We start from the raw sequence: 17457 nt of genomic DNA, 5'->3' as shown, positions 1-17457 counted from the left end.
AACCTGAGAAGCCTGCTGAAGGAATTCTGTCTGAATTATGTCTATTTTCCCTTGAACTGATTAGACTTTTCCCCTCCTCCTGAGGTAATGCCATGATTAATTTCTCCAGTGGAGGAGCAGCAGGCCTAGACAGAGAGCTTTGTTTTCAGACATTTCACAGTATCACAGTACCACCAAGGTTGGAGGAGACCTCACAGATCATCAAGTCCAACCCTTTACCACAGAGCTCAAGGCCAGACCATGGCACCAAGTGCCACGTCCAATCCTGCCTTGAACAGCTCCAGGGACGGCGACTCCACCACCTCCCTGGGCAGCCCATTCCAGTGTCCAATGACTCTCTCAGTGAAGAACTTTCTCCTCACCTCCAGCCTAAATCTCCCCTGGCGCAGCCTGAGGCTGTGTCCTCTTGTTCTGGTGCTGGCCACCTGAGAGAAGAGAGCAACCTCGTCCTTGCCACAACCTCCCCTCAGGTAGTTGTAGACAGCAATGAGGTCTCCCCTGAGCCTTCTCTTTTCCAGGCTAAACAATCCCCATATCAGGTTAGATTACGCACAATCAGTACTTCTGCTTGCACGCTTCGCTAATAACCACAACTCTTGGTTAAAAGAACCTTTACGCCGTCTCTAAGGGCCTCATTGCCCACAGTTAAGCGACGCGATACGCCACGGACACAAGCCACACGCGTGAAGTAATCCGTTCGCCTCTCCCTACTTTAATCCCGATCTCCCCAGCCCCGGGCGGTGCAGCAATCCGCCGCGCCCGCTCCCAGCAGCAGCCACAACCCGCCCAGCCACCGCGCGTCTCCCGGACTCTGCCCCGTTGCCATGCTTGGTGACGTAAGTCTCTCCATATTTTTCTCATTGGCTGCTCTGCCTATGACGGCAATTCCAAGCGCGCCTCTCCGCGATCGGCTTGCAACACGAGCGCGGTGCTGGCTCTGATTGGCAGCTGGGGAGAAGAGGCGAGCGGGATTGGTTGTTGAGGAGAAGAGGCGAGCGGGATTGGTTGTTGAGGAGAAGAGGCGAGCGGGATTGGTTGTTGAGCAGCGGGCGCGCGGTGCATTGTGGAGCGGCGCGCGCGCGCGGAGCGGGGGCTTTCATGGCGGCTATCGGCGTTCACCTGGGCGCTACCTGTGCCTGCGCGGCTGTCTATAAGGTGAGGAGCCGGTCCCGGCCCGGAGGCGCCGTGGCCGCTCGGGAGTTCCTGCCGGGGGTGGGCTGCTGTCACCTCTGTTCCTCCAGGGCGCTGCGGGTTAGGCAGTGAGTGGGTGCGGCTGAGCTCAGGGCCGGTGCCTCTGTTCGCAGGACGGCCGCGCCGACGTGGTGGCCAATGACGCCGGGGACAGGGTCACTCCAGCGGTCGTTGCTTTCTCGGAAAGCGAAGAGGTGAGCCTTCTTTTCGGAGGTGGGCCTTTGGAGAGGAGGGGACGCGCTGCCTGGTGCTCGCTTACCTTTTTCTTTTGTTTGAATTTATTTTTCCTTCAGGTTGTTGGCTTAGCCGCAAAACAAAGTAGAATAAGAAATGTTTCAAACACTGTAGTGAAAGTAAAGCAGATCCTTGGGCGAAGGTAAGAGAACTGGTGTGGAAAGGAACGTGAAAAGTTTTGTTCGTTAATGCTGGTCAGTGAAATGTAGTCTTAGCACTGATAGCAAAGACATTTTTATGTAGTGTGGTGGTAGTAGTTAAGCGAACTTGCCACTGACAGGAGGGTATGCCTTAACAGTTTGTTACAGTGTGAGCTGTATGTTAGTAGAATGGCTTAGGTTGGAAGAGAGCTTGAAGTTTATCTATTCTAACCTCCCTGTTGTGGGCGGTGATGCCTTTCAGTTAGACTTGACTGCTCAAGGCCCCATCCAACCTGACCTTGAACAACCCTAGGGAGAAAGTATCCTATTCCAGAGTCCAACCACCCTCATAGTGATGAGCATCTTCCTCAGATTCAGTCTAAATCTACTCTCCTTCAGCTTAAAACCAGTCCCTCTTGTCCTAATGCTAGGCACACTTGTGAAAAGTCTCTCTGCAGTCTTCCTGCAGGTTCCCTTCTGGTATTGGAAGGCAGCTGTAAGGGCCCTTCTGCATTTTGTTCCAGTAGCAAAGAGATGCATAATATCTTGTATCTAAATGTGTCTGCAAAAATAAAATTGTGAAACTTTATAACAAGTTGCATATATGTTTTGTATATATACACTAAAGCTTCTTATCAAAAACATCTCACTAGCTGGATGTTTTTCTGTGGCTTTAATTGCATATGAGTTGGTATTGCTTTTATTACAACTGTGAAACACATTGATGTAAAGGGGGATGGTGTGATTTAGAGCAGCCCTGTGGAAAAGGGCTTGGTGGTAATGGTGGATGAAGAACTGCACATGAGCTGACAATGGGCGATTGCAGCACAGAAGGGCAGTCACATCATGGGCTGCATCAAAAGGAGTGTGACCAGCAGATCGAGGGAGCTGATTCTGACACTCTGCTCTTGTGAGACCTCACCAGGAGTGCTCTGTCCAGCTCTGAAGCCCTCAGCATGAGAAGGATGTGAACCTGTTGCAGCAGGTCCAAAGGAGAGCCGCAAATACAATCAGTGGGCTGGAACACCTCCTCTGTGAAGGCAGGCTGAGAGAGTTGGGAGTATTCAGCACAGATAAGTGAATGCTCACTCCCTTACTGTTGCCTTTCAGTACTTAAAGATGGCATGTAAGGAAGATGGCAGTCTTTACAGTAAAGATGGTGAGATGCTGGAACAGGTGGTCCAGGGAGGTTGTGGATGTCTCCATCCTGGAAGTGTTGAAGCCAGATTAATCAAGCCTTGAGTAACTTGGTCTAGTGGAGAAACTAGATGATCTTCCATGACCCTTCCAACCTTAACTATTGTATGAATCTTTTTAACAGGACCTGTTATGAAAGGAGAAAGTGGGATGGTTTTAAAGTAAAAGGGGTGAGATTTAGGCTGATACAAGGAAGATTTTTTTTACAATGAGGGGGTTGAGACACGTGTTGCCTGCATAGATGCTCCATCCCTGGGCACATTCAAGATCAGGTTGGATGGGACTCTGAGCAACTTGGTCTAATTGAAGGTGTCCCTGTTTAGTGCCACAGAGATTGGACAAGATGGCCCTTAAAGGGCCCTCTGATGTAAATAATTTTGTGATTCTGTGAATGCCAGTTGTGATTCTTCACTTAGTGGAGCTGTGACAATTTTCAGTGGCAGTTCCAGATACTAGAACTACTTCTGGTTTGTATAAAACTTCAGAAATACAGCTTTTCAGTGTCTATGTTACAGCTCTCTCATTGAAAGTGTTGACAAGGTGATGCCCATTCTGCTGTTTTTCTCATCACTTGTCAGATTTGTAAGTTTACATAGTTGGCAGAAGATTAAGGGTAGTCAGCTTATTGCTGTTACATTATTTCAGTCATTGCAACAAAAGGGCCACTGCATTTTTTTAATAATTGCCATTGGGGATGACCGGTTAAGGCTATATGTTGGATTTTATTTTCCCTCTTCACTAATTAGTAGGTATTTTTTCAATCTCTAGTTTCAGGGAAGGAGAGTCAAAGACATCAGTAGTCAGAACTCTCTTTTTCCTTCTCCAGTATAAATGTATCTGTAGAGCAATAACAGGAATCGTAGTTAAAGTATAGCTTCATATGCTGTAGAAGTTAAAAGGAATAACAGCAAGATAAATTTGTGCAACTACCCTTGAGCATGTGATTTATTTTATTACTTTGAATTTGTCTGGACAGCTCTGGTGACCTACAGGCAGAGAAATACATTGCAGAAAGCAAATGTTCAGTAAGTATGATCTTGGTACTGCTTGTGCCACACCATGCTTGTGTTCTGTAGCGATCAGCTCTCATTATATGAGGTTCATTTGCTGTTTCATGGAATGTTTCTTTTGCTATAGGGAATTTAAACTGTATTCTGAAATCTGTTACCATAACCAACAGAAAGATGATACATATATCAAAAGGGATGATCCATGATATATTTGGGCAATAGCATTGTGATGTTTCTAAGTGCTGAGAGATCCTCAGCTTACAGCATATTGTGGCAAAAATGCTTAACCACTTGGTTAAATCTCAGTATTGAATTTGCATGATACTGCTAGTAGAAAACTTTCTGCAAAAGGACAAAAATTACCCTGGAAAATACATTTGTAAAGAGGGAACAAGTTTATTTCTGTTTTTTGACTGCTGGTACTTATATTTGTATAAGTAGTTGTTTGTTTGTTTGTTTTCTTATGGAATATAAACAAATAAGTACTTCTGTTGTCAATGTTCCTTTTGCACTAAGGAAGACTTCATAGAAAAAAGAAAATCTGGAGTCATTAAATCTGTATGAATGACACTGTCCTGTCTGTGAGATCATACAAGTCTTTTTTGTGATCTTTGATAAGGATCTTGAAGCATTTATTCTTCTGTAGTTGAGTACAAACTGGAAAGCATTTACACAGTTGAAAAGAACCGATTAAACATTACCTTTTCTTAATGATTGGATATCTAACAAAGGTGTGTTGGTTTTGCTTACAGATAATTGAGAAGAATGGAAAATTTCAGTATGAAATAGATAATAAACTAATCAGCCCAGAAGATGTGGCAAAGCTAATTTTCAGTAAAATGAAAGGTATCTAATAAGTAATCTTATTGGTTAATAAGAAATCTTCTTGGTTTCTTTTTTAAGCTGTCCTTGTACTTATTGAATTTGTTGCATTGGTTTTGTTTTTTTTAATCAACATGTTCTACTTATGTTCATAAATAGAAACTGCTCAGTCTGCAGTGGGTTCAGATGTAAATGATGTTGTTATCACTGTGCCGTTTGAGTTTGGAGAGAATCAGAAAAATGCCCTTGGGTAAGAGGATTAAGATTTTTCTGGTTTTTAACTTGCCTAAAGCAGATTGGTTGGCAGTTTAGCAAAGGGAATTCTCCTGCTGGATTGCAGTTTACAATCATCAGTCCAGATATTTGGATGTTGTTTGAATTGGGAAAGTAAGAAAGCAGATTAAATCTTGACTTCAGCAACTTTTCGTGGAATTCACTGTCTTAATCAAAATAAAATTGAGTCAATTAAAAAGAAAGAATTTTGGGTTCATAAAAAATAGAATGTAATTTTAGATGTGGATCTTCGGTGTCCCCTTGGAAATGCAATTAGTTTCTTGGCCCTGTTCCACAATTTCCCATCTTCTCATACAATAGTGATTGAACCACGTGGTATTACTTTACTGAGGACTGTCTTCTCAGAGCAGATAAGAATACACCCCAGTACTCTGCTCGGAATTTCTGCTTGGAAAAAGTTATGTGAAAATTCCTCCATATCAAAATGAACACATAGAAGTTGCTAATTACAGCTTTATGTTTCTACTTTCTAGTATGTGGAAGCTCTTACATTTAACTGTAGAAAAGTTCTTAGAGCACATTTAAGGTTGCTCATAAAACATTAGCAATCTGGGTATTTGCAGTGTGTATAATGAAACATTTTTTGCTTAGGTACACAAGTTTCAAAATAACTTCAAAGTGGAGGAAACTTGCAGGGCAGTCACAGGGTTACTGAAGTTTCAAGAAGACATGAAAAAGAAGTGAGGTGCAATAACATGATTTGTAACTGAAATCAATTTTCCTAGTGTAGTATCAGTTAAACTGAAGTATAAATAACTTCTAATGCTGCATTTGATAGGTTGCCAGGTTTGAGGGTGGAGTTTTTCCCCCTTGTAGGGTTTTTGACAGTTTTTTTAATGGTACAGAGTGATCCATCATCATTTTCTTTGACAATGAGCACACAGCAGATAGGTCTACCTAAACAACACAGTAGCAGCCAAACTTTGTGCTACTTTCCTTTTCCAGTTGCTTGGGTTTGCTAATACCATGCTGTAACCAAGTTCTGAGTTGGTGACATATGTCGTTAAGATGAAATCTTAATAGCATGTGTAACTATAGTGAAGTCTTTAAAGCAAAAATGAAATGCTGTTCTGCCTTATCATAGGGAAGCAGCTGCAGCAGCTGGATTTAATGTTATGAGATTAATTCATGAACCGTCTGCTGCTCTCCTGGCTTATGGAATTGGCCAAGATTCACCCACTGGGAAAAGGTAAAATCCTAATATTTTACTTCTCAAATGGAAGCTGCTGCACTTAAATCCTGAGAAATATTGAATGATGAAATGCTGTGTTGTCTTAGCAGTTGATACAAGATTAATTACTCGAAGCTTGTTTTTCTTTTGACTCTCAATAAAGCAAATAACCGTTTAGAAGTTGTAAATTCCTCAGTGTTTAAAATCTCTTTGTTCTGATGTGGTTTTATTTTTTCAGTGGTTTTAAAAGATTTATTCCCAGATTGTATCTTGCTCTTTTATGAGCTGATTGGCATCAGGAAAAATGCATCCCTTAAAGAAATTTTGGCATAATTATTTTTAAATTTGTGGGAGATGAGATTACTTTACATGTGGTGGAAGAACTGAAGCAGATCTTGGGTGCAGTAGGTGCATTGGGTTTCCCTGTATGAATCTCCAGGTAACTCACAAGATGTTAAGAATCGTAGACTCCTGTCAGTGCAATTAGGCATGTTTGTGTTTTGGTTTTTGTTTTTTTTTTTCTTCTTTCTGGGCATTTTTCACCCTTCTTTATATAATTGATGATTATAATCTTGACTAAAATTCAATTCTCAGTTGTGTTTTACAAAAAATATTGTTTTCTCATACTGCATAAAACAGACTAATTTTGTTCTTTAAGGGACATTGCCAAATAGTCAGAAGTGCTAAGATATGTTAAATACAAACATCCTAAATCAAATTCCCTTGGCAAAACTGATCAAAACACTTTCTTTTTTTTAACCATGGCAGCAATGTGTTGGTTTATAAACTTGGAGGAACATCGCTTTCTATCACAATCATAGAAGTGAACAGTGGAATATATCGTGTGCTTGCAACAAACACAGATGATAGCATTGGTGGAGTCTGCTTCACAGAAGCTTTAGCACAACACTTAGCTTCTGAATTTCAGAGGTAGGTTTGGAATTTCCAAGTATGTTGCTGTTAGGACAGGAACCTAAAAAAAACAAATCATGCTTATTTGTTAGCTCTGTCAGATGATCTGCATGTGGAATGACTTCAAGTTATTAAAGGCACAGTCAGCTCTTAGGAGCCAAGGAGCAAGGTTGGGAAATCGCTGCTTTTGCATCAGTATTGCCTGAAATTGGTGTTGAGCTGTACAAGCTCAGCTATGAACTGTTCTGTTTCAAGTAATGTATGCTTACATCATTGCAGTCAGAAGCAGTTGGGACACAGCACTCATGGGATTTGTTTTTTCTTTTTGGCATGAAAAATCACCAGTCTGAAGTCTGTGTGGCAAGTCACCCTATGATGATGAAAAACGAACTAGTGCGTTACTGTTAAGTTAGCTCTAGTGATGTTGAAGTGGTCATTTGTGTAGTATAACAGAGACTTCTTGGATGAAGCAAGACTGTTTTGCTGATATGTCTGGTGCTTTATGTTCTATTTCCTAGTCTGTGGGGAAAATTAGTTAACTTGATGGCTTTGGTGTTCCTTGCAGTCAATTACAGGACTCGTTCAGTTGGAGGAATGTTCATAAAGACTTAAGTCTGTATGATAAACACTAGCACTCAATTTCAGAGTACTTCTATGGAGTGCCTTTTAATTGAAATTGACACTTCTTTGTGATCTTTCAGTAGTGACATTGTAAATAATACTGAAATGGTCTGCAGAAAAAAACAACCAATTTTATTGCTTTGACTTGTTCATTCCTTTCAGAAAGCTAGCAGTAGCACTCAAACACCTGACTTCCAAAAGTGGTAACTTTTTTTTTCTGCTGTTTTTAAATGTAGGTCTTGTAAACATGATATCAGAGGAAATCCCAGAGCCATGATGAAGTTAATGAACAGTGCTGATATTGCAAAGCATTCTTTATCAACCCTGGGAAGTGCAAACTGCTTTGTAGATTCGTTGTACGATGGACTGGATTTTGATTGTAATGTGTCCAGGTAAAGCAAATCTCGAAGCTACTGCTTTTATGTAAAATCATCATAGAATGCACTGGGTTGGAAGGGACCTAGAGGTCATCCAGACCAACCCCCCTGCAGTAATCGGGGATGTTCCCAACTAGATGGGATTGCTCATAGCCTCATCGAGCCAGGCCTTGAATGTCTCCACAGATGAGATCTCCAGCAACTATCTAGGCAACCTGTTACAATGTTCTTACCACCCTCATAGTAAAGAACTTGTTTCTAATGTCCTATCTAGAACTTCCCTTCTGGAGTTTACAACCATTGTCCCTTTTCCTGGTGCCACATGCCTTTGTAAATAGTTTCTTTTCAGATATCTCGAAAGCCCACTTCAGGTACTGGAAGGACGCTAGTAAGGTCTCTCTGGAGCTTTCACTTCTTCAGCCTGAGTAAATCTTCTCTTCTCTCAGCCTGTCTTTCTAGAAGAGATGATCTAGCCTTCTGATCATTTTAGTGGCCCTCCTCTGGACCCTCTCCATCAGGTCCATGTCCTTCTTGTGTTGAGGGTCCCAGAGCTGGGTATAGTTCTCCAGGTGCAGTCTCACCAGAGCAGAGGAACAGAATCATTTCTTTCAATCTGCTGGCCACACTTGTGATGCAGCTCGGGATGTGATTTGCATTCTGGGCTCCAAGTGTGCATTGTTGGCTCATTATGCTTGAAATTCTTTTAGGTAGTAGTTTGGATTTTCAGTAAACTTTTTTTTTCGGTCCTATTACTTCTAGAAACAGAAGTTAAGACAGAAGACAAACTTGCTTTCATACTGATTCGTTCTGTTTCAATTAGGTCAGCAACAGTGTTACCTTAATGGTTAGAAAAGGTGCAAAAAGGCCCAAGGGGACCCCCATCTTTGGAGTCTTGATTGTTGATTCTGTAATTACTCAAGGCAGTCTGACTACCCCCATTATTGTGTTCATTACTGAATTTTGGACTTTTTCTTTCAAATCAGTTTCTGAATTGTAGGAGTCATGGAAGTCTTGATGTTGCCTCTTTCTGGCAACTGGATTAGAAAGAGGCTATTTCTCTTCATACTGCTGTGTCCTGCTCTAGGTATTTCTCTCTTGGGATGATTTCTTACTGAGATGTTCATCCAAGCTTGATTGCTTTTCCAGTCAGTAGCAGCCTTAGTGAAATGAAATATACTTTGCAGTTTCAGAACTCCTTCTCTACTGCTGTAGCTGTTAGATCTGATGAAATAAAATGCAGTATGTTTGCAAGGGTGAGAAGCAAACCTGTTCTGGCTTAGCTGACTTGCTGTACTTGTACAGAATAAAGCTTCCTCTTTAGACTTGAAAGGCTGAAGCAAGCAGAAGTTTGTTTTATCCATTTCCTTAACCTTCTCTGTGTGCAAGTCAGGATGAGCCACACTTCCCTGCCTGTCTCTGTTTTAAAGATGATGAAGCAGTTCAGGTATTTGTTTCTTATTTTACTACATGGGTCAAGACAGCAATGAAGTTTTTTCTCCGGAGTACACTGAAGAAGAATGATTGTGCATTCCATGTAGGCATTAGTGATGGAATCAATAGCACAGATATTTTCACAACAACAAAATTGTTTCTTCAAAACATATCATTGGGAAATACCTTTATTCTTGTTTTTTTTGTATTTCCCTTAATGCTAAGTATAGCTACACAACCTAGGTATAAAGAGGACTGCATTTCCGTTTCAGGCATTTGTCTTTGATGGATAAAATTACACTGAATTTTATTTTTATTTCTTCTAGGGCCAGGTTTGAGCTCATCTGTTCTTCCCTTTTTAGTAAATGTGTAGAAGCAATTAAAAAACTCTTGCAACAAGTTGGATTTACAGCAGATGATATTAATAAGGTAATAATGGAAATCACTTGTCTGTAGTACATTTTGTAGCTCCTCAGGAAGAATATTTATGGGGCCTGTTTTCCTTGCAGACTAAGATTAATTCATATTGTGTTTAAACAATTTTGGCTCAGAGACAGTGAAATTGCTATGCTCAGGACCAATAGAAATCTTTGCTTTGGATTTAGAGTCAGAATCAATGATGTGGTTTTACTGCTGCTTATTGAGTAAATGGCAGAGGATTTCTCTCCATTTGGTGTGTTTGTGTTAACTCTTGGTGGAGCCAAGTGCCTTAAACTTAGGAACAGATGCCAAACCATAGGGTGTTTTAATACCAATGATTGTGAGTAAAGTGGCAAATATTATTAGTATTTTTGTCTTTGGTAGCGTAACTGCATGCCAACACCTATGCATTTATGTCTTGCAAATAGTACTGCATTCATTGCTGATGGAGCTGGCACATAAACTGCAGCAGAAGTTAGCTGGTGTTTTTAATGATATTTGATGCTACTTCAGACTCTTAATTAGATGTTTGCTGTGTCACATCTTGAATTTCACTGGTAGAATAATTGGATACATCAGGGCATTTGGCTTTTGGTTTTGGGTGGCAGTGCGCTTCAGGTGGCCCAGTGTGCTGTTGCTTCAGGCCTTAATGCTTCGGAGTGGGGGAGGCATTTTAACACTATAAATAAATGAACCTGCTTTACAGCTCTTATGTTTTACGTAAAGAAAAGTGGGAGCTAGCTTTATTTCCAGGTCTTGTTGATCTCAACAAAGTTACTGTAATAAGAATTTAAGGGTTTTTTTTCTTGCATAAGATCAGTAAGTGAAGGCTGGTTATCAGTGACATCCCTCAGGATTTCATAGAATCCTAGAACGACACAGGTTGGAAGAGATCTTAGAGGTCATCTACTTCAACCTTCCTGCCATGGGCAGGGACACTTCTCAACTAGATTCGGCTGCTCAAGGCTTCATCCGACCTGGCCTTGAACATCCTCCAGGGAGGAGGCATCCACAATCTCTTGTGGCTACCTATTCTAGAGTCTCACCACCCTTGTATTCAAGAACGTCTTTGTAAGACCCAGTCTGAACCTGCTCTCCCTCATCTTAACTGTTCCCCCTTGTCCTGTTGCTAATTCCCTTAAGGAAAGTCCTTCTCTGGACTTCATGTAGGATCCCTTCAGACATTGGAAGGTGACTTTTCTTCTCTAGGTTGGACAGCCCCAGCTCACTCAGCCTATCCTCCTAGCAGAGGATACTACTGATACCATTTAATGTCTCAGTAACACAGATGAGGTAACACATGCTCTCAAGCAGGTTTGTGACCAGTACCAAAATGAGTGGAACAATCAGTACCACTGCAAGACAAGGCTCTGTGGCAAGGGCAACCGGTTGCATGCAGGTCTGCAATAGCAAGGGTGTTGCCATGGGTGTAGGAAGGTGTTCGGCACTTGGATAGTGTGTCCAAATACAGTTTCATACTTTTGGGGCTTCATGGGAGACAAAAAGTACTGACAAAAGGTATAGCCAGTTCAGTTGGAGGACTACTGAGATGGTTTGGGCTGAGAGCTGGGTTTGCTCACCTGCAGGAAGAGGCTTAGGGGAGAGCAGTGCTGCCTACAGTTCCCTAATCAAGACAAAACCCGACATGCCCTCCTGAAGATGCATGATGGAAGGCTGACTGGTTAGCAGCACAAGTTACAACATGGGGAAGTTCTAGATGTCAAGCAAATAACTGGATATCCTTCACGTTACATTGAAACAAGGACCCACAGAGTTTGTGAAATCTCTATAAATGGAGATAAGGTCCTCAGCAGCCTGTTAGAACTGGACCTGTTCTGGTCTAGATGACCTCTGGAGTTCATTTCCTTCCTGATGTTATTTAGTCATGAATCACTCCATTTTGAAATCAAAAACAAAAATCTAGCTGATGTTTACTGTAGGAAACACTTCTTCAAGACACTATTTGAAACTTGCAAGCTATTTAAACTGCAGGTGATAAAACGTCCCAGAGCAGTTTGCATTTTTGCTTGCAGGTTGTGACCTGTCTGTTTTATCTAAGAGATTTGAAGTAATTAAGGTGTGTGTTCCAGGTAGTTCTGTGTGGTGGGTCTGCTCGAATCCCAAAGCTACAGCAGCTGATCAAAGAAATTTTCCCAGCTGTGGAATTACTGAATTCAATTCCTCCAGATGAGGTTATTCCCATTGGTGCAGCCATAGAGGCAGGAATTCTGCTAGGGAAAGAGAATCCTTTGTTAGAAGAAGAAACACTTATTGAGTGTTCTGCTAAAGATATTCTTCTTAAGGTAAGCCTAAAATTATTGCTCTTGGAAAAGTTTCTTTTTGCAATGAATATTCAGCACTACATTTTGATGATGAATGTTGGAGAAACAGTATTGTTTTATCATGAGTTCTACAGATGGGTTAGAGATCAAGAGTAAGTGATGACTTAGGTTTACTGACAAAAAAAAACCCAGGAGAAACTGCTTGATTTTAAGGAGAGATAGACAGTGTCTTAGCTATCTTGTAATAGCTGGACTTGTTAATGTCTTTGTAGGAATGTCTTGATGTTTTTTATCTTATTTTCTGTGCTAGTAAATGTGGCAGAGAGAATGTATCTGGGATTTCTTTTCTGATGGAGCACTGTTGTAACCCTCCCAGCTCAGTACTTAGAGAAAGGCATGAACTTTTTTTTTTTTTCTTTTTAAAGGGAGTAGACGAGTCAGGGGCTGACAAATTCACAGTGCTGTTTCCATCAGGGACTCCACTACCTGCTCGAAGGCAACACACCCTGCATGCTCCTGGAAGCACCTCTTCTGTATGCCTTGAACTATACGAGTCACTGGGGAAAAGCCCCATGAGTGAAGAAGATAAATTTGCACAGGTGAGTGTCTTCACATTCATAGGCACTTTTAAAATTGGAAGTTTTAAACTTGGAAATCAACTGGATCTGGGGAAAAAAAACAAACAAACAAACAAAAAAACCCACACCCAAACCAAATTCCACTCCTACCAAAGCCTCTTATTACAGAATTAGAATGACATACAACTCTTTGGGAACTGTCTTTAAGTGTGTTATGAAGTATTGAAGTGTCTGAAGGTTGAAGTTCCCCTTTTGATTTTTATATGACTGGCACAGTTTGATGGCTGGCAGTACTGTGATAAGCTTGCCTGAGTTGAGAGGTCAAAACCAGCCGTTCCACTAGTGGACATCTCTGACATGTTAGAAATAAAACTGCTGGAGGTAATAGTGTAGCTATGTACTGCTGATTATATTTTCTGAAGCTGGATAGGATCTTGGTATTAAATACCACGTTTCATTTTTCACAGTGGTAAGAGGTGATTAAATCCTTGCCTGATACAAAGATACCATTCAGGAGTCAAGCTGTTGAGAGAACATAGCTTCTTTGAAAATGATTATGTGCTTACTTTGGCTTCAGTGCACTTAGAGCGTCAGGGAGTGACTCAAATGATGGGATACTTGAGAAAATTGGGCAGCACCAAGGTGGAATATTAAGGGAATAGGGAAATGATGTTGCCTAATAATTACAGAACTGTTCCTAAGTAAAGGAGCATGTTCAGCTTTTGCCTGGAGGTGTGGTTACTCCAGTTACTTTGGTGATAGACCTTGCAACAAAACCAAGAGCAAAAACTCTGCACTACAGGAGAATGGAATCCGCCTGGGCATACTTTGGTGTTAATAGTCTGAAGTGCTGAACAGAATGACTTGCACATCTTGGCTGTCAATGACATTGATGAGGAGACAGAGTGTCTGCTCAGCAGGTTTGCTGATGACACCAAACTGGGGGGCTTGGCTGATACAGCTGAAGACTGTGCAGCCATCCAGTGAGAGCTGGACAGAGGAACCAGTTGAGGTTCAACAAGGACAAGTGCAGAGTCCTGCACCTGGGGAGGAATAATAAACTGCACCAGTACAGGCTGGGAGGTGATCTGCTTGAGAGCAGCCCTGTGGAGAGTGACCTGGGAGTCCTGGTGGATAACAAGTTAAACATGGGACAGCAATGTGCCCTTGTGGCCAAGGCCAGTGGGATCCTGGAGTGTATTAAGAAAAGTGTATCCAGCAGATCAAGAGAGGTTCTCCTGCCCCTTTACTCTGCCCTGGTGAGACCTCATCTTGAGTACTGTGTTTGGTTTTGGGCTTCCCAGTTCAAGAGGGACAGAGATCTGCTGGAGAGCCAGTGGAGGGCTACAAAGATGATTAGTAGGAGACCAGAGCATATGCATTGTGAGGTGAGGCTGAGGGACCTGGGACTTTTTAGTCTGGAGAAGAGAAGAGTGAAAGGGGATTTAATAAATAGCTATAAATATCTGAGGGCTGGGTGTCAGGAGTGGGGGGACAGGCTTTGTTCACTTGCTCCCTGTGATAGGACAAGGAGTAATGGATGTAAGTTACAGCACAAGAGATTCCACCTCAACACAAGGGGGAATTTCTTTACTGTAAAGGTCACAGAACACTGAAACAGGCTCCCCAGAAAGGCTGTGGAGTCTCCTTCTCTGGAGACTTTCCAAGGCCTGTCTGGATGTGTTCCTCTGTGACCTGAGCTAGATTGTATGGTCCTGCTCTGGCAGGGGGGTTGGACTTGATGATCTCTTTGGATCCCTTCCGACCCCTGACATCCTGTGGTCCTGTTGTGTTGTCACGTCCATGAGACTGCTGTGTGAAGATTTAGAGAACTTGGTTATAATCAAACATATTTTATTTCTTTTAATAGATTGTGCTCCAGGATTTAGATAAAAAGGAGGATGGCCTGCATGATATACTAACCGTTCTCACTATGAAAAGGTACCTAAAATACTTATTTGCTCTGCTGCTTAATTTGTCATGTCACACTTGTGGCAAGCAGCTTTTTTACCCTGTTATAGGATGTTTGATTTTTATGTTGGGAAATTTTGGCATTCCATTGCTTGCAGGGTGGAGAATGGGGTGTGCATGGTGGTGAATAAATTTTCCTGACTTTCTTGGGCTTTAATAGGAGTGCTTGGTCTGATTTGAAATAGTTAAAATAGTTGATAAGGATTATCAGGAGGTGGAATTCTAAGCAGTCAGAGTAAATTTGTCTTCTGAGGACTGTCTGGAAGTTCATACTGCTTTTCTAAATAAGGAAGCTGAAAAAAATCAAACTTTACTTGCTATTTGAGTTCAAAATACTTTGTTTTCTTTTGTCTACTGTCAAGTGTATTCTTTGTGAAGAGACTTCACCTAAAATACCTTGTTAATCATACACAGTTTTGCACTTAGCATTGATAAGAAAAGTGTGTACTAGATTATATATGCAACTGTGTATTGCAGAAAACCTGCATTACTTTAAAGGCATTTTTAGTACCAAGTGAAAAAGATAGGGGAAGTTCACTAGAATAAATCTATTTCTATCCAGATATTATATGCTCTGTGCCTAGATGAAGTGGGATTCAATAATGTCTTCAGTTCTTGGATTTTGAAGGTTAAGGTTTCCTTTATTGAAGGAGATCCTTGGTATTTAAAGACTACTACTTTTAAAAAGTCAGGTTGTTGTGCTTTGAGACAACATACTGTTGGTTGGTGTTACTTGGAGTTTTCAAGGAGAATAGTTTTAATAGTATTACTTCATATTCTGTTGAGAAACCTCTAAATACATCAGTTACTATATTTCAATGTATTTCTGAATCTGTTCCAAATGTGTGGAGAGGATCCATGCTTTCATGGAGAGCAAGAAACATATGCCTAAACACTATAAATTTCATAAATCAATGTATTCTGTGTTCTTCCCTTAGTATTTTGATGCTCATCTTTCCTCCTTCCTTCCCTCTGCGTGAAGACTGTTGTTTATTCTCCCTGGAGCATGCATTAACATATAAAGTGCTGTGTTGAGATAGCCCTAAACAGAACTGTCTCTTCTATCTAGGGATGGGTCCTTGCACGTTACCTGCACAGATCAAGATACTGGAAAGTGTGAAATCATCACTGTTGAAGTGGCATCATAGTCTCTTGAAAGGCAACATTTTTTTTCCATGCTGATTTTTGTGTCTCTTGTTGGCTTTTCTGCCCAAGTGGTGACTCTCTCTGAGTTTTTCATAATTCTTAGAGGACTGTAATAAACTGAAGTAAAACATTAATTTGCCACCAGATCTCTTTGGAGTGGAAGGTATGGTGCAAAACACTATCAAGACATACCAACAACAGAGTATGGAATTATCACCCCATGTGAAAAATAGAGTGAAAAAACTTGTGCCTGTGGTTCAGCAACAAGCATATTACACAGTCTAAAAGTTTGGGGTGTTTTTGACTACTGAAATTGTGTACCCATTCACCCAGTGGATTCAACGGCATAGCAGTGAACCAGCAAGAGCTAGACTGGTAAAAATCCACTCTGCTAACTACCAAATTGTAGTGGAATCTTGTGTGCTCTTGATGCTGTCTAAAACCTTGGTGGTGGCTCATGGCTTATTTTTCTGGAGTTGTCTTTAAATGGTGTTGTGGTGTTACCTGGAAAATGTGTCTTAAGGGTTACGTGTGCTTATTTATGTGTTATTAATAAAATACTTTTTTTATGCAGATCCTGGCATCCTTCATTCTGTGAGGAACTGTTCTAGTCTGTAGATAATTAGTTGATGTGTGAATGTAAACTGGAAGCTTTTTTACATTTTGGTAGGTGAGTAGTAAGGAGCTGGATCCTGCAAGTGTAGTTACCAGTTTTGAGGGCCTCAGTGCAATGTGCCCTTAAGGGGCAACGGTTCACCACTGAGAGCCAGATGTTACCTTGTAAAATATCCCAAGTGGCACAGCAGAGACTCAAAATCAGACAAACTAGAAATGCCTGTCTGGATTTTGAAGAGAGCAGTGTTCAATTACCTGTATTACTACAGGATTCGCACATTTTCTTGTTTGCAGAACATGCATTTCAATGTTTTTCCTGCCTGACAAAAGCAATAGATACTGCATATCACAGGTAGATATGTTTGAAATGCAGTAGTTTTTCTATGCCTTTCCAGATGAGAGATGGGGTTTGAACTTGTGAGGCTTGAGTGAATGATGTGTTGGAAAAATTATCTCTTATCCCTAGAAAATAAGGAAATGGTTCCCCAGTTCCTTTGTAAGCACTTGTGAAATGGGTCTTGGAAAACCCAGTGCGGTTTGGGAATCCCACAGCCCTTGTAAAAGAGAGCATTCACATACGCTTAAGGAATGTTTTCTTGTGCAGAGTAGTACCAGTTGGTGTTTATGGATTTTCATAGAGGGGTTTGGAGTGGTTTAAAGGCCAGCTCGTTCAACCCCCTTCCAGTAAGCAGAGATATTTTTAACTAGATCATGTTGCTCAGAGCCCTATCCAGTCTGACCGTGAATGTTCCTCTCTGGACAACTTCTGCCAGTATTTCATTGCCTTCATAAAAAAATGTATTGCTGCTATTTAGTTTAGGTGTCCCTTTTTGGTTTGAAACCGTTATTCTTTGTCCTGTCATAACAAGCAAGTCTGTCTCTAGCTTTTTTATAGGCCCCTATAAGTACCGACAGGCCACAAGGCCTTCTGAGAGCCTTCTCCAGGCTGACCAACCCCAACCAGCTCAGCCATTTTTCTTGAGAGGTGTTCCAGACCTCTGACCACTTTTGTGGCCCTAACCCAAGAGCTCCATGGCTTCCCTGT

At 41.4% G+C, this 17457-nt stretch overlaps 1 protein-coding gene across 2 annotated transcripts; it reads left to right on the top strand.

Moving 5' to 3' along the window:
• Nucleotides 1-1071: 1071 nt before the first annotated feature.
• Nucleotides 1072-16370, top strand: HSPA14 (heat shock protein family A (Hsp70) member 14). 2 transcript variants are annotated; one of them, XM_064142602.1, is made up of 14 exons: nucleotides 1072-1155; nucleotides 1305-1385; nucleotides 1485-1567; nucleotides 3739-3787; nucleotides 4525-4618; nucleotides 4754-4844; nucleotides 5973-6077; nucleotides 6828-6989; nucleotides 7829-7984; nucleotides 9727-9829; nucleotides 11911-12123; nucleotides 12528-12701; nucleotides 14551-14621; nucleotides 15721-16370. In XM_064142602.1, exons 1-14 carry the CDS (start codon nucleotides 1099-1101, stop codon nucleotides 15797-15799), a joined length of 1518 nt encoding a protein of 505 aa, XP_063998672.1. In that variant the 5' UTR covers nucleotides 1072-1098; the 3' UTR covers nucleotides 15800-16370. The 2 variants fall into 2 exon arrangements, with proteins under 2 accessions (XP_063998672.1, XP_063998673.1); XM_064142603.1 differs by lacking the exon at nucleotides 15721-16370 and having other exon boundaries at nucleotides 12577-12701; nucleotides 14551-14716.
• The last annotated feature ends 1087 nt before the right edge of the window (nucleotides 16371-17457 follow it).

The sequence above is a fragment of the Pogoniulus pusillus genome, chromosome 4, assembly GCF_015220805.1.
Source record: "Pogoniulus pusillus isolate bPogPus1 chromosome 4, bPogPus1.pri, whole genome shotgun sequence".
In the NCBI taxonomy this organism is placed as follows: Eukaryota; Metazoa; Chordata; class Aves; order Piciformes; family Lybiidae; genus Pogoniulus; species Pogoniulus pusillus.
Note: the sequence above shows the minus strand (reverse complement) of the source record. Positions and strands in the feature narration are given on the sequence as shown.

Bases quoted from the DNA above. Each gene is read 5' to 3' on its own strand.
- HSPA14 (XM_064142602.1), top strand. From the start codon at position 1,099: ATGGCGGCTATCGGCGTTCACCTGGGCGCTACCTGTGCCTGCGCGGCT. The intron at 1,386-1,484 runs GTGAGCCTTCTT...TTTTTCCTTCAG, and splicing joins CTTTCTCGGAAAGCGAAGAG to GTTGTTGGCTTAGCCGCAAA. The intron at 3,788-4,524 runs GTAAGTATGATC...TTTTGCTTACAG, and splicing joins TTGCAGAAAGCAAATGTTCA to ATAATTGAGAAGAATGGAAA.